Source organism: Lynx rufus, unplaced genomic scaffold (genome assembly GCF_022079265.1).
Source record: "Lynx rufus isolate CCGP_SWC_20201006 ecotype Redwood Valley unplaced genomic scaffold, mLynRuf1.p SCAF_3, whole genome shotgun sequence".
NCBI classification, from domain to species: Eukaryota; Metazoa; Chordata; class Mammalia; order Carnivora; family Felidae; genus Lynx; species Lynx rufus.
The window spans coordinates 125,940,950-125,965,826 of record NW_025814845.1 but is presented as its reverse complement, the minus strand read 5'-3'; the positions used below and the strand labels follow the sequence as shown (position 1 = coordinate 125,965,826).

The 24,877-nt window shown below is 35.4% G+C and overlaps 1 protein-coding gene across 1 annotated transcript in view; it reads left to right on the top strand.

Moving 5' to 3' along the window:
- The window catches only part of LRBA (LPS responsive beige-like anchor protein), a 792,976-nt gene that overhangs the window by 315,965 nt on the left and 452,134 nt on the right, over positions 1–24,877 (top strand). Inside the window, exon 36 of the mRNA XM_047092315.1 lies at positions 21,935–22,043. Within this exon, the coding sequence (XP_046948271.1) occupies positions 21,935–22,043 (109 nt within the window). The remainder of the gene's footprint in view (positions 1–21,934; positions 22,044–24,877) is intronic.

Sequence of the window (24,877 nt, the reverse complement as noted above, 5' to 3'; positions counted from 1 at the left end):
TCTCCTTGTACTGTAGGTATAAATTATACATAGTTTTTCTTCTTAATATTAAAATATGTGAATCATTTTGTGTTCTGTATTTAGAGATTTAATCTACTATACAGTCAACCTAATGTTTTGAGACTGCTTATTATAATTAAAACTTTAGTTTATCTTTTCTTTATTAGAAATAATAGTTTGTATAACTAATAGATTAAATTACAGTTACTAAATATTGTATAATTTGTATATTTAATAAAATATGCATATAGATAAAAAAAATTGGTCCCTTAGGAAAGCAAAAAAAAAAATACTCATTCCGATATCTTGTGAAGTAATTTTTATATTTCCCATAATGAAAGGGAAAACCATATTTGTGTGTCTAAATGGGAGGCCTGTGATTTAAAAGCATTTTGTAAATTATGAAGGGAAAAAATGTGTATGCTTCCTATCTTGTTTGAAAGTATTTAATACTATATATACATCCTAATCAAATTCCATAATATTGATGTTAGACAGTAATATTTTGTATGATGCAATGAAATGGTTTCAAACTTACAATTCTGATATATTTGTATCTAATCTAAAAGCTCTAGAATTTGGATTTTAATTACTTAGAGAAATGTAGATACTTGAGGATATTTACTTTAAAGCATTGCCAGAAACTATCCATTTATCAAATAATGACTGAATACAGCCTACCTACATGGTACCTCTTAGGTGCTATGGTTGATTAAAAAAAAATAATTAAATGATATGCTACCTCAATCAGCTGTGGTCTGATAGTGAAAATAGAGTAATAGCACTCAAGTAGAATTTTTATGATACTGTATAAATAAGTGTATGCCATATATATACATGTGTATATGTAAAATAAGCATTAGGTATAAGATTGACATAAAATAAAAGTCTTTGTAGAATAGAATTGCAAAATATTCCTTAGAGGGAAAGAAGATTGAATTGGATCTTATGGAAATTAAGATTTTGGATGTAAAGAAAGGACAAAATAATAGATTGAGGGTGGTTTTGGCACTTATTTTCTGTCATTTGTTTAGTACCTATTATTGGTTGTGTCCTACATTGCAGGCACTGTAATGCAGACTGTGGAATCTGAGGATGTAGCTGTGAATAACATTTGACTTTCATGGAGGAGAGGAAAAATAACAAATAAGTTAGTGAACAAATAAGATAATTCAGATAGTAATAAATGCCAAGAGGAAAACAAAGCAGGATTATGTTAGGAGAGTAAAGAGGGGAAAGTTTAAATTTTTTTTTAAGTTTATTTACTTATTTTGAGAGACAGAGACAGAGAGAGCAAGAGGGAGAAGGGCAGAGAGAGGGAGAGAGGGAATCCCAAGCAGACCTGTGCACTGTCAGCACAGAGCTCTATGTGGAGCTCGAACCCATGGACCATGAGATCATGACCTGAGCCCAAACTGAGAGTCAGATGCTTAACTGACTGAGCCTCCCAGGCACCCCGAAGAGGGGAAAGTTTATAGGGAGGCCAATATAGTGTTTAGAGATTTGTGAAGAAGTGACACTTGATTTGAATGAAGAGAACTCAAATCTCAGGTTGAGATCTAGATCACAACATTTTGAGGTGAGGAAATAGCAAAAACAAAGGCCTTGGTGAGGGAATGATGTTTGTTTATTATTGAAACAAAAGGCCAGAGTGGCTGAGCAGAATAAGTAAGGGAGAGAGGTTTAGGAATGTTAGAAGAGCTGAGATTTCATGTCACACAGGGCCCTGTAAGCTGGGATAAGATACTTGGATTTAATCTTGTGCAGTGAGAATACATTGCAAGGTTTTAAGTGGAGGAATGGCATGATATGACTTTTGGTGTTTGGTTTTATTTTTTGATGGTGACATTTAACTTAAGTGTTTTTTAATTTTAATTTTTTAATTTTTTATTGTTTGAGAGAGGGAAAGGGAGATCACAAGCAGGGACGGGCAGAGGGAGAGGGAGGGTGAGAGAATCATAAGCAGGCACCACACCCAGTGTGGAGCCTGCTGTGGGGCTCAATCTCAAGACTAACTGGGAGCTTATGACCTGAGCCAGAGGCTTAACTGACTGAGCCACCCAGGCACCCCAATTTTAATTTATTTTTAACTGTGGTAAAATATACATGACATAAATTTTACCACCTTAAGCATCTTAGGGCATTAAGTATGTTCACATTGTTCTGCAACTGTTATTACCATGCATCTCCCAGAACTCACTTTATCTCGGAGAACTGAAACTTTGCACCTATTAAGTAACTTCCCATTCCTCTCTCCCCACTGGCTCCTGGCAACCATCACTGTACTTTCAGTCTCTATGAATTTGACTACTGTAGGTACTCTCTAGTGGAATCATATAGTATTTGTCTTTTGATGTCTGGCTTTTTTTTTTTTTTAACTTATCACAATGTCTTTAAGATTAATCCATGCTGTAGCACGTGTCAGAATTTCCTTTTATTTCACCGTATGTATATATCACATTTTATTTTATTCTTTCATCCATTGGTGGACACTGGGTTGCTTTTACCTTTTGGTTATTGTGAGTGATGCTGCTAGTCTCTGCTTTCAGTTCTTTTGACTATGAACCCAGAAGTAGAATTGGGATCATATGATCCATGTATGATCATATTTTAATTTTTTTGAGGAATTGCCCTACTGCTTTCTTTAGTGGGTACACAATTTCACATTCCCACTAACAGTGCACAGTGCACAGGAGTTTGAATTTCTCCATATCCTTGCTAACTAACATTGATTATTTAATCCTAGGTTTAAGTGGACTTAGGTGCTATTTATTGAAGTGGAAAAAGGTAAGGTAGAGATAGGGAAAGAGGTTTGATTGACAGTAGGTAGGTAAAATCAAGAGTTCTGTTTTGGAAATGTTAAATTTGAAATTTCCAGTGGGCATTCACATGAAGATTTTCGTTGGGCAGTTATATATGGTTATATGAGTTGAAAATACAGGGAATCAAGAGAGTAGGGTTTTAAGAACCTTAAGGCACTTATCACATTTACTTTTTACTATTTGCACGTAGTCCTGTTTCCTATGTTAGATGGTAAACTCCCCATGGACAGTTTTATGCATCTTTGTATTCCTCACATTTAATAGCCTAGAATTGCCTGGCATGAGTATTCAAAGAGTTTTTTTCCATACAAGCACTATTGGACACTGTGCTCTAGGAATATAAGAATAAATTATACAGGGTTGGTGCAATATGGAATGGAAAATAATTGAGGTGGTTTCATACAGAATGATATGATGGAATAAGTACCACAAAAGAGGCATACACACCTTGGTAGAGGATTAGTTCTGTGGAGGGAAAACAGATGTAGGATCAGGAAAGGTTTTATGTAGTTGACTTTTGAGTTTTGCTTTGAAGGATTAGTAAGATAGGCAAGATGGAATAAAAAATGAGGTCATTCCTGGCTGAGAGAATACTAGGAACAGATGCAAAGAGGTGTAAAATACAGTGTGTAATGTTTGAGAAAGAAGTCTTACAGTGTAAAGGAATAGCAAAAATGAGCCTAGTTTCTAAGCCATGCAAGGGTGTTAGCTCTCTTTTGTTGATTCATGGAAAGGTAGGTTGAACTTTAAAAAGTATACAGTGATGATCAGGTTTTCATTTTGGAAAAATAATTTTGATGAAGCATTGGCTAGAATAATAAGACTAATGGAAAGAAGTTTGATTGGTGGCTATTATAATAATTGCAACTATGATGTGGAGTGCCTGAAGGGCCCTGGAAAATGTTACAGAAAGAAACAGCTTTTGGAATTATTGCAGATAATTTGTGATAAGTGTCACAAAAATAAACATGAAAGAATGTTTTGGTTCTCTTCAAAATAGAACACATTTTTAAAAATCTCTATAACTTTGTTTATACTGGTGTATACCTGGTTTATGCTGGTGTCTGGAATGTCCTTTTCTCTCCTTGTTGCTTTTGCCTTTTATTTGAAGCTCATCTTTATGCTCTGGCTCTCTATTGTTTTTGTTTTTGTTGTTGTTGCTTTTATTTTTTGTTTTTATTTTTGAAGAGGTCACAGTCATCTTTACTTCTACTCAGCTATGATAGCACATGCATTCTTACGTAGTAATTATTTTATCTATTGCTGCATAACAATTATAAACTTTGCAGTTTATTTTAATTTTTTTAAAGTTTTACTTAAATCTAAGTTAGTTAACATATAGTGTAATAATGGTTTCAGGAGTAGAATTTCGTGATTGATCACTTACATATGACATTCAGTGCCCATCCCAACAAGTGCCCTCCTTAATACACATTGCCCCTTTACTCCATCTCCTCAGCCAACACCCCTCCAGCAACTCTGTTTGTTCTCTGTATTTAAGAGTCTCTTATGGTTTGTCTTCCTTTCTGTTTTTATCATATTTTTGCTTCCCTTCATCTATGTTCACCTGTTTTATTTCTTAAATTCCACATATGAGTGAAATCATATGGCATTTGTCTTTCTCTGAGTGATTTATTTTGCTTAGCATAATACTTTCTTGTTCCATCCACATTCTGGCAGATGGTAAGATTTCTTTCCTTTTGATCGCTAAGTAATATTTCATTGTGTATATTTATCACATCTTCTTTCCATTCATCAGTTGATGGACATTTGGGCTCTTTCCATAATTTGGCTATTGTTGATAGTGCTGCTGTAAATATTGGGATGTATTAAAGGTGTGCCCCTTTGAGTCATCATTTTTATATCCTTTGGATAAATACCTAGTAGCGCAATTTCTGGGTCATAGGGTAGCTCTATTTTTACGTTTTTGAGGAGCCTCCATACTGTTTTCCAGATTGACTGCACAAGTTTGCATTTCCTCTAACAGTGCAAAAGCGGTCCCCATTCTCCACATCCTTGCCAACACCTGTTGCTTCCTGAGCTGTTAATTTTAGTCATTCTGATAGATGTGAGGTAGTATGGTGGTTTTGATTTCTGTTTCCCTGATGATCTATGATTTTCTCTTTCATGTGCCTGTTAGCCATCTGGTTGTCTTCTTTGGAAAAGTGTCTGTTCATGTCTTTTGCCCATTTCTTCACTGGATTATTTGTTTTTTGGGTGTTGAGTTTGGTAAGTGCTTTATAGGTTTTGGATACTAACCGTTTATCAGATGTCATTTGCAAGTATCTTCTCTTATTCTGTCAATTGTCTTTTAGTTTTGTTTTAGTTTTAGTTGTTTCCTTCACTGTGCATAAGGTTTTTAACTTAGTGATGAAGTCTCAATAGTTCATTTTTGCTTTGCCTCCAGAGACATGTGTAGTAAGAAGTTGCTGTGGCTTAGGTCAAAGAGGTTGTTGCCTGGTCTCATTTAGGATTTGGATGGTTTCTTGTCTCACATTTATGTCTTTCATCCATTTTCAGTTTATTTTTGTGTATGGTGTAAGATAGTGGTCCAGGTTTGTTCTTTTGCACGTCACTTTCCATTTTTCCCAACACCATTTGCTGAACAGAGTGTCTTTTTTCCATTGGATATTCTTTCCTGCGTTGTCAAAGATTAGTTGGCATACATTTGTGGGTCCATTTCTGGTCTTTTTTTGTGGAAGTACCATAGGTTTTTTTTTTTTAAGTTTATTTATTTATTTTGAGAGACAGCAGGGGAGGGGCAGAGGAAGAGGGAGAGAGAGATTCTCAAGCAGTCTCCATGCTGTCAGTGCAGAGCCTGACCTGAGTCTTGATGGCACAAACTGTGAGAACATGACCTGAGCCAAAAATCAAGAGTCAGATGCTCAAGCAAGTAAGCCACCCAGGCACCCCAGCACCATACTGTCTTGATGATTACAGCTTTGTAATACAGCTTGAAGTCTGGAATTGTGATGCCTCCAGCTTTCATTTTTTTTTTTTCCAACATTACTTTGGCTATTTGGGGTCTTTTTCTGGTTCCATACAAATTTTAGCATTGTTTGTCCTGACTCTTTGAAGAATGCTGGTGTTAATTTGATAGGGATTGCATTGAATGTGTAGATTGCTTTGGGTGGTATAGACATTTTAACAATATTTGTTCTTCCAGTTCGTTAATGTGGAATGTTTTTCATTTCTTCATGTCTTCAATTTCTTTCATGAGCTTTTTATAGTTTTCAGTGTAGAGATCTTATATCTCTTTAGTTAGGTTCATTCTTAGTTAATTTATGACTTTTGGTACAACTGTAAATGGGGTTGATTCTTGATTTCTCTTCTCCTTCTTTATTGGTGGATAGAAATGCAACTGATTTCTGTATGTTCATTTTATATCCTGCATCATTGCTGAATTAATGTATCAGTTCTAGCAGTTTTGTGGTAGAGTCTTTTGGGTTTTCCAAAGAGAGGATCATGTCTTCTGGGAAGAGCGAACATTTGACTTCTTCCTTGCCAATTTGTATGACTTTTATTTCTTTTTTTTGTTTGACTGCTGAGGCTAGGGCTTACAGTACTATTTTCAACAACAGTGTTGAGAGTGGACATTTCCTGTCATGTTCCTGACCTTAGTGGGAAAGCTTTTCCCCATTTAGGATGATATTGGCTGTGCGTCTTTCATATATGGCCTTTATGATGTTGAGGTATGTTCTTTTTATTCCCACTTTCTTGAGAGTTTGTATCAAGAACGGGTACTGTATTTTGTCAAGTGCTTTTTCTGCATCCATTGAGAGGATCATGTGGTTCTTATCCTTTCTTTTAATGGTGTGATGTATCATGCTGATTGATTTGCAGATATTGAACCACATCTGCAGCCGAGGAAAAAATCCCACTTGAATGTGGTGAATGATTCTTTTAATGTTTTGGATTTGATTTGCTAGTATCTTGTTGAGAAGTTTTGCATCCATGTTCATCAGGCATATTCGTCTGTAATTCTCCTTTAAAAAATATTTTTTTTAGTGTGATTGCAAAAAATTGTGTGTACAAAGACAATTGATACTTAAAAAATTTTTTTTAATGTTTACTTATTTTTGAAGGAGAGACAGAGCTTGAGCAGGGAGGGGCAGAGAAAGAGGGGGACACAGAATCCAAGCAGGCTCCAGGCTCTGAGCTGTCAGCACAGAGCCCGACGTGAGGCTCCAACCCACAAACTGTGAGACCATGACTTGAGGTGAAGTTGGATGCTTCTCTGACTGAGCTACCCAGGTGTCCTTTCTCCTTTTTAGTGGGGTCTTCGTCTGTTTTTGGAATCAAGGTACTGCTGGCCTCATAGAATGAATTTGGAAGTTTTCCTTCCATTTCTATTTTTTTGGAACAGCTTCAAAAGAATAGTATTATCTCTTCTTTAGATATTTGGTAGAATTCCGCTGAGAAGCCATTTGGCCCTGGATTCTTATTTGTTGGGAGATTTTTGATTACTCGTTTTGCATCTCTTCAAATTTTCTGTTTCTTCCTATTTCAGTTTTGGTAGTTTATATGTTTCTCAGAATTTATCCATTTCTTTCATATTTCCCAATTTGTTGGTATATAATTACTCATAATGTTCTCTTATTTTTTTTTAATTTTTTAAATTTTAAATATTTTATTTGTTATTTAATTTTAAATGTTTTATTTGTTATTTATTTTGGTTAAGTCGGCCACTAACCAACTGAGCCACCCAGGCACCCCAGTGTTCTCTTATTATTGTTTGTATTTCTGTGGTATTGGTTGTGATCTTTCCTCCTTCATTCATGATTTTATTTATTTGGGTCCTTTCCTTTTTCTTTTTGATTAATCTGGCTAAAGATTTGTCACTTTTGTTATTTGTTTCAAAGAACCAGTTCCTAGTTTCATTGATCTGCTTTTTTTTTTTTTTACTTTTTTTAATATTTGTTTATTTTTGAGAGAGAGACAGAGAGAGACAGAGAGAGACAGAGAGAGAGAGAGACCGAGACTGAGACAGAATGCAAGTGGGGGACGGGCAGACAGAGAGGAAGACACAAAATCCGAAGCAGGCTCCAGGCTCTGAGCTGTTAGCCCAGAGCCTGACCTGGGGCTCGAACCCATGATTCGTGAGATCATGAAGTCAGACATTTAACTGACTGAGTCACATTTTTTTTTTTTTTTTAATTTCAGTATCATTGATTTCTGCTATTTTTTCTTTTCTGCTGGTTTTGGGCTTTATTTGCTCTTTTTTTTTCCAGTTTTTTTTAGGTATCAGGTTAGGTTGTTTATTTGAAACATTTCTTCCTTCTTTAGGAAAGCCTGGATTGCTATATACTTCCCTCTTATGACTGCCCTTGCTGCATTCCAGATGTTTTAGACTGTTATGTCTTCATTTTCATTGGCTTCCATGTCCTTTTTTATGTCTTAATTTCTTGGTTAACGAATTCATTCTTTAGTAGGATGTTCCTTAATCTCTAAGTATTTGTGGTGTTTCAAATTGTTTCTTATGGTTGATTTCAAGTTCCATAGTGTTATGTTCTGAAAATATGCATGGTATATAGTCTCAATCTTTTTGTACTTGTTTAGGGCTGATTTTTTGACCCAGTATGTGATGCATTCTGGAGAATATTCCATGTGCACTTAGAAGAATATGTGTTCTGCTGCTTTAGGATGAAATTTTCTGAATATATCTGTTAAGTCCATCCAGTCTAGTGTGTCATTCAAAGCCATTGTTTCCTTATTGATTTTCTGCTTAGATGATCTGTCCATGGTTGTATGTGGGGTGTTAAGGTCTCCTATAATTATTGTATTATTATCTTTGAGTTCCTCTGTGTTTGTGATTAACTGATTTATATATTCAGGTACTTCAAAATTGGAGGTATAAATATTTAAAATTGTTAGGTCTTCTTGGTGGATAGACCCCTTAATAACGGTATAATGCCCTTCTTCATCTCTTGTTACAGTCTTTGTTTTAAAATCTAGTTTGTCTGATATAAGTATAGCTACTCTGGCTTCCTTTTGACGTTCATTAGCATTGTAGATGGTTCTCCATCCCCTGCTTTGAATCTGCAGGTGTCTTTAGGTCTAAAATGAGTCTCTTGTCGACAAGATATAGATGGGTTTTTTTTAATCCATTCTGATACCCTTATGTCTTTTTATTGGAACCTTTAGTCCATTTACAAATTTGAGTGACTACTGAAAGATACAAATTTAGTGTCATTGTGTTGCCTGCAGATTTGGTGTTTCTGGTGATGTTCTCTGGTCCTCTCTAGTGTTTGTCGCTTTTGGTCTGTTTTGTTTTGTTTATGTTTTCTCCATTCAAAGAGTCCCCCTTAAAGTTTCTTGTAAAGCTAGGTTAGTGGTCACAAACTCCTTTGGTTTTTGCTAGTCTGGGACACTCTTTATCTCTCCTTCTATTTTGAATGACAGCCTTGCTGGATAAAGAATTTTTGGCTGTGCATGGTTTTGCAATTCAGCATGTTGAATATATCCTACCACTCCTTTCTGGCCTGCCAAGTTTCTGTGGAAAGATCTGCTGCATACCTAATCTGTCTTTCCTTGTATGCTAAAGGAAAGGAAAGGAAATCTGTCTTTCCTTGTATGCTTGGTGCTTTCACAATTTTTTCCTTGTCTGTGTATTGTGTGATTTGACTATGGTATGTCTTGGTGATGGTTGGTTTTTGTTGAATCTAATGGGAATTCTGTATTCTTCTTGGAATTTGATGTCTGTGTCCTTCCCCAGATTAGAAAAGTTTTTAGCTATAATTTGCTCACATAAATCTTATGCCCTTTTTTCTCACTCTTCATCTTCTGGGACTTCTGTGATACAAATGTTATTTCTCTTTAATAAGTCACTGAGTTCTCTAAGTCTTGTATTGTAATCTTTTGCCTTTGTTTTCATCTTTTTTTTTCCTGCTTCATTATTTTCCATAATTTTGTCTTCTAGCTCACTGATTCACTGTTCTCCTTTGTCCATCCTTGCTGTCATGGCATCCGTTCAAGATAGCATCTCAGTATAGCATTTTAAATTTTTGGCCTGACTAGATTTTATTTCTTTTATCTCTGCAGAAAGGGATCCTCTGCTATCTTCCATGGTTTTTTCAACCCTAGCTAGTATTTTTATAATTGTGGGTTTGAATTTTAATTCAGACATCTTAATTATATCTGTGTTGATTAAATCCATGCCATTATTTCTTCCTGTTCTTTCTTTTTGGGTGAATTACTCTGTCCTGTCATTTTGGAGGAAGAAAAAAATTAAGAAAATAAAAATTTTAAAAATTAAAAACAACACCAAATCAAATAAAGGAAGCTAGATCCTAGGTGTGTTTCAGGCTGCTTGTTGAGAGAAGCTTCACAGAAAAGAGAAAAAAGAGAAAGGGGAAAAACAAGTTTAAAAATTTTTAATTAAAAAAATTTTTTAAATTTATTTTTGAGAAAGAGAGCATGAGCAGGGGAGGGACAGAGAGGGGGACAGAAGATTTGATGTGGGCTCCATGCTGAGAGCAGCATTCTCAATGCGGGGCTCAAACTCATGAACAGCGAGATCATGACCTGAGCTGAAGTTGGACATATAACAAACTCAGCCACCCAGGAGCTCCCCCCAAAATTTTTTAAATAATGAAAGAAAATAAAATAAAATAAAGAAAATAAAATAGTATAAAATAATATAAAAGAAATTAGTTCTTTCTGTACCTAAGAAAAGGAAAAGAAAAAGATAATATATATAAAAACAGAGACAAAGAAAATGAATAAATGAACAAGCAAACGGAATGAGATCCAAATGAAGTTTCATCCAGTTTACCATAGAACAAACTTTGTAACACACTGTAGTCTGTACACTAAGCAGGTGGAAAGGATTTGTGCTGGTCTTTGAGGGCTGTGCCTAAACGGTGCAGGTGGGCAGGGTTTGGTTTAACAGCTCTATTCTCTGCTTGGTGGCCCTGCTTATTAGCTCACTGGGGTCGATTCCTGTGTGTGCATGTGCGCGTTTGTAAAGGTGAAATGGCTTCAACTAGCTCTCTAGTCTTTAGCACATGAATTTCGTGCCCTCACAGACATGTGATCAAACACCTCTCCTTTGTCTCAGGCTTCTGTCTGCTTCCTGCCTTTACCCTGTCTGTGTCCAAGGTGTCTGCTTGCCAGGTGGCTCCTTCCTCCAGAGTTTTATCTCAGATGGGATTGTGTTTCAAAACCCCAAACTTCAGAGTTCCTCATATATTGGACCTGCGCTGATTCTCTGGGAGAGGGTCTTGAGCGATGACTGGGTGCCAGCTTGTCTGTGAAAACATTCACAAGATCACATAGTAGCACAGGGTATTGTCTTTCTCCCCATCTAAAATATAGGGAAAGCTTGTCTCCAGTGTTTAGCCTCGCCTTTATCATACAGTAGAGGTTGTGTAGATATTTGACAGTGATTCAAAAGACAGAGGGGGATTATATACAAGCATGCTAAAAGATCAGAGCAAGTACTCCAAATTCATATTCTGTTATAGTCTAGATGTGAAATGATTAAAGCTTGATTTTTAGGACATTGGCTGTGAAATAATTAAACCTGGAAATATTATGTAGTGAAATACATTAATTAAACCTGGAAGTATTACATAGGAAATACATTATTTAAACCTGGAAATATTACATAGGAAATACTGACAGTATTTGCTGATTGATTAGGGGCGAAGGTGATAGGGAAGAAGGAGGAGATGAGAATAACTCTGAGGTTGCTTGGTTGGGGACTAGGAGGTTGATGTACCTTTGACTAATCAATTAGTGTTTGAGTGCTATGAGGCAATATATTGATGTTAATTCACGATGTGGTTTTTGGTCTCTAAAGAGAAACTAAGAAGCACAAACCAGTATTTCACGTTTATACTCGTGAAAGCCCTTGCTTTCTCTATCTGCAGAGTCAAAGCAAGTTATTCATTAGCAGATTTTAAACTTGCACTAGGGATTGTTTTTATTGGTAATGCCTGAATGTGTACTGTTTAATAGTATTTGAAAAATACCCTAATAATCTCACTCAAAAATCATAAGAAATTGCATTAACATCTACAGTTTGGAGCTAATGGAGAGGGTGTGACAGATTTGGAATCAAATTATAAATAGTGTGTATGAAATTAAGAGAGAATGTGAAAAGTGGTAGAAGAGCAGAAAGCTTTCTGTTTTCTTTAAAGATCTGTTTTTCTTTCTTTTAATTACTCCTTATTGTAAAACTTCAAAGAACAGAGAAATACGAGGGGGAAAACATATATTCTCCTTTCTAAAGCATGGGGTGGCATACTTTTTTAAAGGGCCATATAGTAAATATTATAGGCATTGCAGAGCATGTGGTCTGCCACTACTACTCAACTTACTGTAGAGTTATGATGTGAGAACAGCTATAGATAATAAGTGGGCATGGCCTGTTCCAATAAAACTTTATTAACAAAAACTGTTGGCAGGCAGATTTAGTTCGTGGCCCTGTTTTGATGACTTCATTCTAGATAAATGGCAGTTTGCTGTATTTTCCTTCATATTTTCCCCAAACTCACATTGTACATAATATTATTTTAATTTTATTTTCTCACTGAACAGTATGTTATGGGAAACATTTTGTTGTCAGTTCAGAAGAATATATTCTTATAGGTTTGCATATTTTGGTTCTTTTAGGTTTTCACTTTTGTAAGCAATTTTTTAGTGAAATTCCTTTTACATACAAGTTTTTCTACACTTGTGGGAAAATGTTGATATGGCAGTTTACTAGGAGTGTAATCACTGCTTTGTATCAAAGTCTATGCATATTTTATTGACATTTTGACTAAAATATTGGTATAAAGACATGTACCCTGGTACCTGCTTATAGATATGCCATCGTTGATGACTGTTGTTGGGTCTAACTTTTGTAGGCAGGTATTGTCTAGGTGCAGTTTATTCGCTTCTGCTATTATACTGAAAAAGTAATCCTAGCTACCTACCCAACCTTTCTTTCCAGTTCCTTTTTAAAAAAAGTTTATTTAATTTGACAGAGAGAAAGAGAGGGCAGTGTGGGTGAGAGTGGGGGAAGGGCAGAGAGAGAGAGTGGGAGGAGAGAGAGAATCTCAAGTTAGCAGCACAGAGCCTCACGCAGGGCTTGAGACCCTTGAGACCATGACCTGAACTGAAAACAAGAGTTAGACGCTTAACTGAGCCACCCAGGTGCCCCTCTAGTTCCTTTTAAAGAAAGAAGTTTAGAAGACGTGTACATAACAAACATGTTCCCAGAAGCATCTCACTTATATGAAATGAATCATTCTGTTAGCATTCATGGTAGGTAAAGTGGTGTTGTGGTAGCATTCATCAGAATGGGTCAATTGTTTATATATCCAAAGTATTTTGCTGGGAGGTTTAGAACTGTGTTATCATTACTAAAGTTCCGTATGAGTCATTACATGTAGAGGTCTTAAGTAGCACCGAAGTTAACCATCTTTTAAACTCTTGCTTTCTAATAGCATAGATGAGGTGTTTTTTTTCTTTGTTTTGTTTTTTTGAGTTTTATTTATTTACTTTGGGAGGGAGAGAGAAAACATGAGCAGGGGAGGGGCAGTGAAAGGAGAGAGGGAGAATCCTAAACAGGCACCCCGGTGTCAGTGTGGAGCCTGACTTGGGCTCAAACTCCTGAACTGTGAGGTAATGACCTGAACCTAAATCAAAAGTCAGATGCTCAACCAACTGAGCCACCCAGGTGCCCCTCATAACATAGATGAGTTTTAGAAACTTTTCTTACCCAAGATGATTCATATAGTATACTTGAGTACTTTTTCATATAGTATTCTTTTGTACTTTTGCCCGACATTGTTAGTGAAATTTATTTTGTTATGTATAAAATTAGTTGGTTCTTTTTGATACTGATCTGTATTTTATTATATGAATATTTTATTTAAAAAAATTTTACTCTTACTGGCATTCTCAGTAGTTGCTATTGTTGGCTATTTTAAATAAAGTTGCTATAAACGTTTTTTTTTATATGTTTTATGATGATGAGAATCCCTGTTACTTAATTTCCTTGCCAACATTTGAAAATACCATTTTTTAAAAAATATAGTGATTCTGGTGGGATGTAGTATAGCTTATGGTTTTATTTGTATTTCCCTGATGACTGGTAATCTTGAACACCTTTTCATGAATTTACTTGCCTTTTGGAAATCTTTTGTGAAGAGCTTATTGGTGTACTTTGCTCATTTTTAAGAATTATGATTATTGCCTTTTCCTTATTTGTAAGTATTTTTGTATATTTAAGAATATAAGTTCCTTGTGGACTATAAGTATTACAAATGTATTCTCCTTTTCTAAAGTTTGCCTTTTAATTTTCTTAATAGTGGCCTTCATAAGCACAGATCTTTAATTTTAAAGAAGCCCAGTTTATCAGTATTTTTCTTCATGTTGTATTTTATGGTTTTTCAAGAAATCTTTAAGTAATGAAGATACTATTTTATGTGATCTTATGAAAGCTTCTAGAAGTGTTTAGGATTTGTCTATGACCCTTTTGGAATTCATTTGTTTGTTATGATCTGAGATAGAAGTCATGGTTAGTTTTATGTGATTGATTGATTCAGACCTAATTATTGAAAATATCCATCTTCTTCCTCCTTATTACAAAAGTAACTCTGTCTTAAATCTGGGTCTGTTTCTGGATATTCTCTTCTGATTCATTGGTCTGTTCGTCTGTGTTTGCCCCACTACTACACTGTCTTAATACATCAATATAATAGGTCCTAATATTTGGTGGTATTAGTCTTCTATTATGATTATGATTATGATTATTATTTTCCCTCCTCTTTCCTCCTCCTCTTCAAGAATGTCTCAGCTATTCTTTGTTCTTTACATTTTTGTATAACTGTTAGAATGAACTTGTCAGATTCTGCAGAAGACCTGCTAGAATTTTGACTGGGATTTGTTAGCTATACAACTATACAACTATATATGACTTTGTGGAGAATTCATATCTTTACAGTATTGATCCTTTAACTTTCATGAACATTGCATAACCTTCTTTAATTTCTTTAAGTGTTCTTTAACGTCTCTTAGCATTCTTTTTGTTTGTATTATATCACATTTGGTTAGTTCTTACATCTTTTGATTTTTAATGCTTTTCAAAATAGTATTTAAAAATTACTTTGACTTTTGGGTAACTATTAAATAGAGTATAGTTTATTTTTGTATATTTTGTATATCACTTGTAGTGATCTAGATCACTTCAATCTAGTAATCTTTCTGACCTCAGTTATTAATTTTAATTGTTGATATTTTGGAGTTTTTGAAAGAACCAACTTTTTAAGTTTGTTGATTTTCTAAAGTGCATTTTTATTTGATATATTTTTAATTTATCTTCTTTGTTATTTTATTTTCAATACATTGAATTTTCTCTGATGTGTTTCTCATTTTTTCAGTTTTGTACTTAGGTAATTTATTTTCAGAGTTTCTTCCGTGTTTTGAATTTATTTAGTGTATCAATCTAGTGTATAAATTTATTTAGTGTATACATTTCTCTCCAAGCATTGATTTAGCAAAATCCCACATGTTGTTTGTTTGTTTGTTTATTTAAATTTACATTCAAATTAGTTAGCATATAGTGCAATAATGATTTCAGTAGTAGATTCTTAGTGCCCCTTACCCATTTAGGCCATCCCCCCCTCCCACAACCCCTCCAGTAACCATCTGTTCTCCATATTTATGAGTCTCTTCTGTTTCATCCCCCTCCCTGTTTTTATATTGTTTTTGTTTCCCTTCCCTTATGTTCATCTGTTTTGTCTCTTAAAGTCCTCATATGAGTGAAGTCATATGATTTTTGTCTTTCTCTGACTAATTTCACTTAGCGTAATACCCTCTAGTTCCATCCACATAGTTGCAAATGGCAAGATTTCATTCTTTCTGATTGCCGAGTAATACTCCTTTGTATACATATACCACATCTTCTTTACCCATTCATCCATCGATGGACATGTGGGCTCTTTAATACTTTGGCTATTGTTGATAGTGCTGCTATAAACATGAGGGTGCATGTGTCCCTTCGAAACAGCACACCTGTATCCTGTGGATAAATGCCTAGTAGTGCAATTGCTGGGTCGTAGGGTAGTTCTATTTTTAGTTTTTTGAGGAACCTCCATACTGTTTTCCAGAGTGGCTGCACCATCTTGCATTGCCACCACCAATGCAATAGAGATCCTCTTTCTCCGCATTCTCGCCAACATCTGTTGTTGCCCGAGTTGTTAATGTTAGCCATTCTGACAGGTGTGAGGTGGTATTCTCATTGTGGTTTTGATTTGTATTTCCCCGATGATGAGTGATGTTGAGCATGTTTTCATGTGTCAGTTGGCCATCTGGATGTCTTCTTTGGTGAAGTGTCTATTCATGTCTTTTGCTCTTTTCTTCACTGGATTCTTTGTTTTTTGGGTGTTGAGTTTGATAAGTTCTTTATAGATTTTGGATACTAACCCTTTATCTGATATGTCATTTGCAAATATCTTCTCCCATTCTGTCGGTTGCCTTTTAGTTTTGCTGATTGTTTCTTTGCTGTGCAGAAGCCTTTTATTTTGATGAGGTCCCAGTAGTTCATTTTTGCTTTGGTTTCCCTGGCCTCCAGAGATGTGTTGAGTAAGAAGTTGCTGCGGCCAAGATCAAAGAGGTTTTTGCCTGCTTTCCTCTCAAGGATTTTGATGGCTTCCTGTCTTACATTGAGGTCTTTCATCCATTTTGAGTTTATTTTTGTGTATGGTGTAAGAAAGTGGTCCAGGTTCAATGTTCTGCATGTCCAGTTTTCCCAGCACCACTTGCTGAAGAGACTGTCTTTATTCCATTGGATATTCTTTCCTGCTTTGTCAAAGATTAGTTGGTCATACGTTTGTGGGTCCATTTCTGGGTTCTCTATTCTGTTCCATTTATCTGAGTGTCTTTTCTTGTGCCAGTACGATACTGTCTTGATGATTACAGCTTTGTAGCATAGCTTGAAGTTTGGGATTGTGATGCCTCCTGCTTTGTTTTGTTTTTGTTTTTGTTTTTTTTCAAGATTGCTTTGGCTGTTTGGGGTCTTTTCTGGTTCCGTATAAGTTTTAGGATTGTTTGTTCTAGATCTTTGAAGAATGAATGCTGGTGTTATTTTGATAGGTATTGCATGGAATATGTAGATTGCTTTGGATGGTATTGACATTTTAACAATATTTGTTCTTAATCCCACATGTTTTAATTTGTTGTTTTCATTATCTTTTATTTCAAAGTATTTTCTAATTTCCATTGTCATGTTTTCTTTGGTGCATGGGTTATTTATCAGTGTATTCCTTTGTTTTTCAAATATTGATGGGAAGAAATGTTATCATGTATTGCTGTGTCAACAGTATTAGCAGAATTTGGCCTTAAAGCAACAAACATTTATTATCTCATAGTCTGTGTTGGTTAGGACTCTGGGCATGGCTTGTCTGGCCCCTCTGCTCCAGATTCTCTTAAAAGGTTAAGGTATTTTTGGGCTGCAGTCTCATTTGATATTTGACTAGGGAAGTGTTTTCTTCTAAGTTTATCTGGTTGTTGGCAGGATTGAGTTCTTTGTGAGTTGCTGCGACTGATTTCCAGTACCTTGCTGATGGTTGTCTGAGGGCTGCACTGAGTTTCTTGCTACATGAGCTACTTCATAGAGCAGCTGTAACATGGCAGAATTTATGAGCTATGCCATCAGGATGAGGAGTCCGTAAGAAGAGTCTGCTAGTAAGATGAAAATTTGAATCATACTTAATATAATAATGGAAATGATATGTCTTCAGTGTTTCCATGCTTTACTGCTTTGAGGCATGCCATAGCTCCTATTCAAAATCTAATTGATAGGATTACATAAGGCTGAAGATATCAGAAAGCTGGGAAAGTTGGAGGCCATCCTAGAGTTTTTGCATAGAATGTTCTATTTTATTTTTTCTTGATTGGTTCTATTGTGTCAGAGAACATACTCTGTATGATTTCTTCCTTTGCAATTCATTATAGATTTCTTTGTGACCCCACATTTTGTCTGTTTGTGTATATGATCCATATTTACATGATAAGAATATTCATTCTTCATTTAGTGGATGTATGTGAAAAATCTGTCCGTTTTATCAGGTTTGTAATCACATTGTTAAAATATGGTGTAGCTTTATATCTTTTATAGCTAGTAGTATATCATATTCTTGGGAACATACAAATTTAGAATCTCAAAGTTATGATTTTCTGTCTAGATCATTCATCTTATCATTTGAAGTATCTATTTATCTCTAATAAAATTTCTTAAAGCAATATTTTTTTTTGTATATTTTTTAAATGTTTATTTTTGAGGGGGGTGGGGAGAGGCTAAGAGAGAGGAGGACATAGGATCTGAAGCTGGCTCTGCATTGACAGCAGAAAGCCCTATGTGTGGCTCATATTCAAGAACCGTAAGGTTGTTATCTGAGCTGAGGTCGGACACTCAAGTGATTAACTACCCAGGCGCCCCTATCTTTTTCTTATATTAATAAAGATATATAATCTTCTTTCACACTTTTTTTTATTATTTATCTTTTCTGAAAAAATGACTTTCAACATTTGTGCAACCTTTTAGTGAAATTGTGTTACGGTTTAATGATATGACATACTTAAAATCTACTTGACAGTAATTGTATCATTAAATCTGCTTTCTATATATTCCTGATGTATTTAGGTTAAAGCTTATCCTCTTATTGTCTGTCCTTTTATTTGCTGTATGTTTTGCATGTTCCTTTTTTCTTTTTTTCCTTTCTTTTGAGCTAAATTTGTTTTTTCAATTCATTTTTTTCCTATTAGCATATTGGTTGTTAATTATTTTAGATATCTTTAGTGGTTACCTAGATTGAAACATGGATATTAGAGTTGTTAACATCTTAAATAAATTGGTTCTTTCACCAATTCATGGATAATTAAAGAACATTACAACACTAATTCCTTTTAATTTGTCTTGTTTTGAGTGCTATTAAATATTTTAACATAATGGTATTTTTGAATTTTAGAAGTTATTCTGATTGGTGTAAACATTCAGTATTCTTTTTAGATTTACCCATGTTGAGTTTTTCTTTTTTAAAAATTTTAAAAATGTTTTTATTTATTTTTGAGAGAGAGAGAGAGAGAGGGAGCATGCACACGAGAGCATTAGTGGGGAAGGGGCAGAGAGGTACAAGGAGACACAGATTCTGAAGCATGCTCCAGGCTCTAAGGTAACTGTGAGATCATGATCTGAGTGGAAGTTGGACATTTAACCAACTAAGCCACCCAAGTGGCCCTGTTTTGTTTTTAACTGGCTTGTGTTACATCCATCTGATATTATTTACCTTCTGTCTGAAAAACTCTGTTTAATGTGGGAGTGACCCATTTGTCTAGTGACAATTTCTGTCTGTTTTGCCATTAAATATGCTTATTTTGCTTTTGCATGAGAGGAAACATTTTTTCCCCTATCCTCTTAGGTTCTTTCTTTGAGGGCCTGTGAATCAAACTGACAAAAAACAAATTGATAAGAGAAAAGAGTTTTTTTAATTCATGTATGTTGGAGAGAATTCATAGAAAAATGTGACTCAAGAAAGAGGTTATATTTTGAGGTTTTAGGAAGAAAGGCACTTAGGGAAAAACAAATAACTTTTAGGAAAGATAAATGGACCCTTAGGAGATAGGATAGTTTTGTGACAATGTCCTTTTAGGCAATTTCCTATCCAGGTGCTGACTTTTTAAGTTTCTAGATAATAAGAGTCATTCTTCCCTGGTTGCACAACTTCACAGTCTTCATTGGAAGGATTTGTGACAGTTGAATTCTTTTGGTAGTCTGTGCTTCTAGGCAGATAAGGGGAGTTCAGAAAATAGACTCTTCACGTGGTATATTCTGGATACTTTCACTTTTATTATTAAAAGATGGTTTCTGGATATGGAATTCTTAGCTGCCATTTTGATTTGGCATCTAAAAGAGGTCATTGCATTCTTATTTGTCTTCCATCAGTCTTCATGCTCTTTTGAAACCAAGTAGGTGTCCTTACCTGTTCTGTTTTTTCTCTCCCTCTGTCTGCTATTAAGATTTTTTTCCTTTGACAATTTTATTATGATACGAATAGATGTAGTACTCTTTGATACTGTTTGGAGGTTGTAGCACTTCAGTGTATGGCTTAATAGTTTTTTCCCCAGTTTTCTTTTTCTTTCTTTCTTTTTTTTTTTTGTTAAGTTATTTATTTATTTTGAAAGAGACAGACACAGCATAAGTGGGGGAGGGGCAGAGAGAGAGGGAGAGAGAGAATCCCAAGCAGGCTCTGTACTCTCAGCACAGAGTCCGATGTGGGGCTCTAACCCACAAAGCTGTGAGATCATAACCTCAGATGAAACCAAGAGTCGGATGCCTGACTGACTAAGCCACCCATGTGCCCCTCCCTAGTTTTCAAAAAATGTTGCCTGGTATCTCTTCAAATATTGCTCATTTTGCACTATTTGACTTCTTTCTTTACTCCAGATACACTTATGTTAGATCTTTTTGCCTTGGTCTGTATGTCTGTTATTTATTTTGTCAAGTTTTCATTGTTTTTCTTACCATGCTTCTGTTTACTTGTCATTGACCTATTCTTTGGTTAAGTACTTCTTTGAGTTTAGTAAATTGGTAAATCTGTTCTTAATTTCATGTTTGTTTTGTTCAGTGGTTTAAGTTTCTAGTCTCTACTGGAGTTCTTTTTCTTAGAATCTGTTGTCCTGAACCATAACTACGTTTATTTTGGTGTTTAATTTTTTTACAGTTTTTTTTAATTTACTTTTTAGAGAGAGAGTGAGCAAGCATGAGCACAGGCCAGGGAGGGGCAGAGAGAGAGAGGGAGACACAGAATCTGTAGCAGGCTCCAGAGTCTGAGCTGACAGCACAGAGCCCAATGCGGGGCTCGAACCCACAAACTGTGAAATCATTACCTGAGCTGAAGTCGGACGCTTAGCTTACTGAGCCACCCAGGTGCCCCTATTTCAGTGTTGAGATATGAAATTTTAGTGTCTTGATTTTCTGAGTTGACTTCTATTTGTTTTTCCTTCATTTATTGTTGGTTACTTGGTGATTGTTGGAAAAATTGCAGGGGTAAATATAAGTCTCTAAGTGATAATATCTTCCTCTAGAGATTTCCTTTTGATTTCTGATTAGCAGTTAAATTAGGTACTGATTATGTTAATTTAAGACTGACCTGATTCAAGATGGAGTTTTTTGGGTTTCTTGTTTGTTTGTGTTTTGGGAGAGCACAACCTGGGGAGGGACTGGGGGAGGGGGATAGAGGATCTGAAGTGGGCTCTAGGCTGACAGGCTGACAGCAGTGAGCCTGATATGAGGCTTGAATTCACAAACCATGAGATCATGCCCTGGGTCAAGTCAGGCCCTCAACCAGCTGAGCTACCCAGGTGCCCCAAGGCTGGAGTTTTTCAATCGTTGTGAGAGTTTGCCCTATTTCCAGTTTGCCTGGAATTTAGTTCTCATGCATTGGTATTTCTATTTCTTTTTCTCCTCACCTTATGAGATTCTGAAATTTTTGTTTAGCGTTTTGGCTCCCACTTATGTATACATCAGTATAGTGTTGTTTGAGAGTCTGTTTTAGTGTTTTTAAAGACTGGTCTATTTTCTGTTTCCTATGGTATACTTATGTTCCTTCTGTAAGCCTGGATAATCTACTAGGATCCTTCTGCCTTGACAGGTCATAACATTTAATTTTTGTCTCCATAGCTCTGTAAGACTGATAAATCTGTTTAGCTTCTCTAGTTCCACCTGTGGAAAGTAAATGGTTCAGTGAAAAAAATCATGCTGAATGTCTTCTGTGTGCTTTCTTCTCTAGGATCTTGGCTCTTTACTTTGTGGCTGCCTTGTAAATTCTCCAATACCTTTAAAAAGATTAAAACACAAATTTGATATGGTATTTTTAGTTGTTTTTCTTGGATAGCTAGTTGGATAAAAGCTATTCTGCTTTTGCCAGAAGGGTAACTTTTGTTGCTATATCCTTCAATTATTTAGTGTGAAGTAATGGTACTTCATTGGGTATGATGACAGAAGAGGAGTATAAACATTCTTCTCCACATAATAAGATACATCAACTTTGAGCAGTGAACCATCATATGTCTTATGTATGTACACATTTACTTATTTGATAATATTAATCTCTTTATAGGTTGCTTAGTCAAACAATGAAGGATCATCTGGTAAGAGTAGCAAATGAAGCTGAATTTATCCTGAGCAGGCAACGAGCAGAGGATATTCACAGACATGCAGAATTTGAGGTAGGTTAAACATGTGGTTGGTGTGAGCAAATTGCCATTTTTAATGGTAATCATGGGAAACTGCATCGGTAAGATGGTCTAAGCAAACATATATCATCAAAAAATTAAAAATTAATTTTCGAGAGTCTTGGGGGGATTCTGGGAAGATGCTACAAGTCTCCATAGCCCTCTGGTCTCAACTCCTTTTTTTCCCACAAGTTGCTTACGGCAGCTTCTGTGTTTGGTTGACCTCATCTTAACCATGTGAGCAGGTTTTGGCTCTGGTAGTTTTTCAATAAAGTGAATTAGGGAAGGACTTTTGCCCTCTCTGGGCAAGGCAGAGCTACTTAACCAGAAATGACAACCAAGCAGAAATGAAAACTGCTATGGTGGAGATAAGATCTTCCAGGTTCTAGGGAGAAGCTGAAATGCAGAGTCATGAAGTTTCTTTTACCCTGGAGGTTTGTGACCATGCTGCTCTTTGTAAATGAGGAAATGAACATACAGCTTTCTTTGTGAGTCTTCACAGGGGGAACAAGTGACAGACTCATCGTGAGACCGCTGCTTTTCTTGGCAGTTGCTTCTGAACACATGTAACAAATGTGAATTCATAGAGGAAATTAATGGTGTTGTGGTATATAAATTACCAAAATGTACACCTAAGGTGAAGTAGAAGATTTGGCAAGAACATTTGCTAAGAGTTAGAAAAAAGTTTAAAAAGCACCATCTGGGTTTTTTGGAAAGTGTTAAGAGCAGGTAATTCAAATGTTGCTTATATTCTTCTGATGCATTAAAAACAATGCACTCCCAGGACATGTTACACAACTGTCACAACATGAAGGAGATACTGGAAAAATAAATTCTAGGAGACCAATTTCATTTAAGAATATGGGTACAAAGTTTTAACTAAAACTTGAACCAACAATTTAACAACATAATGAAAAAATCATGTACTGTGACCAGTTAGAATTTACTTGCGCAATCCAAAGAGTGTTTAATATTAAGATACTTACCTATGAAATAAATTATATCAATAAATTAAATATAGAAAAATCATATGAAGGCATCAATAAATGTAGAAATAAGTATATGATAAATTTTAGCAGCCAACCCTAAGAAAACTCTGAGAAAAAAATATATTTGATAAAAGTCTGAATATGATGAAGACTTAACATCATTTTAAATGGTGAAATCATTTTTATTAAAATCAGGAAAAAAAGTGTGATAACTACTATCATCATTATTTACCATTTTTTGATGTTTTGGTGCTAATGCTATGATCCAGGAAAAACTAAGAGATTCTTGAACACTTTTTTATCAGAATCAACAGGGACTTTGGTAAAATTATTGGATATGATAAATATGTAAAAAAATTAGTATCATTTCTTCGATGACTAGTAAGCAGTAGTCACTAAGAATGTAAATCAGTAGTATGATCTGTTTATAGTTAAGATAAAAATAATGTTGGGGTGCCTGGGTGGCTCAGTTGATTGAGCATCCGACTTTGGCTCAGGTCATGATCTCGAGGTTCACGAGTTCGAGCCCCATGTCATGCTCTGTGCTGACAGCTTGGAGCCTGGAGCCTGCTTTGATTCTGTGTTTCCCTCTTTTTCTGCCCCTCCCCCACTCATGCTCTGTCTCTCTCTCCCTCAAAAATATAAATAAACATAAAAAAAATTTAAGATAGGGGCGCCTGGGTGGCGCAGTCGGTTGAGCGTCCGACTTCAGCCAGGTCACGATCTCGCGGTCCGTGAGTTCGAGCCCCGCGTCGGGCTCTGGGCTGATGGCTCAGAGCCTGGAGCCTGTTTCCAATTCTGTGTCTCCCTCTCTCTCTGCCCCTCCCCCGTTCATGCTCTGTCTCTCTCTGTCCCAAAAATAAATAAACGTTGAAAAAAAAAATTAAAAAAAAAAAATTTAAGATAAAAATAATGTTTTGGGTCAGTTTCTATAAGAATGCACATATAACTATTTGAAACAAATATAAAAGCTTAATAGTAAACAAAATGTAAACTACTGGAAAGTCATTCTATGCTGGGTTGTACATGTTGCTCTGTGTGTGTTTATGTGTGAGAGACAGAGCTAGAGAATCATTCTTTTATTTTGAAATAAATTGATACTAATAGAAAAATTGTAAGAGTAATACAAAAATTCCTGTTTACCATTCTCCTGGATTCTGTGATGCTTAAAATTGTATTACATTTGCACTTCTCCCACTTTTTCTTTGTTTTTATGAATTTGAGAGCAGGTTGAATTTGTAGTAATCTTCTGTTTCTAATTTCTTCAGTGAGAATTTCCTACGTCCATTCTCTGGTTTAATTCGTATAGTTCTGTACATTCTACATAGATATCAAATCAGAAACGTAACATTCGTTATAACACTAATCTACAGACCTTACTCATGTCTTCTCAGTTGTCTCCATAATGTCCTTTATAGTCAAAAGTAGAAAATTTTAGTGACACAAAAATGTCAGTTTTTCTCAAATATGTAAATTCAATACAATATGCATTAGCATACCATTCATCAGGAAAACAGCGGAGTAATTTGGAACTTAAATATCCTTTTAAAAATATCCAAATATCCAATTCATATGGGAAAATAAATGCTTTAACATATCCGTAGGAATTATGAAAAAAGAGTTTTGAACTTGACTTTTGAGATAAACAGTACTTATTGATACTATAAAAGATAGCATATACAAAAAAATTTCCTCTATGGAATAATGAAAAAAAGGATGAAAGATGACATAGTATATATTTTAGGAAAATATTTGGAAAAGTGTAAAAGTGGATCTAAGGCATATGAGAGAATTTTTTAATCAAGACTGTCACTTAGAAAGTATAAAAGTAACGGGCAC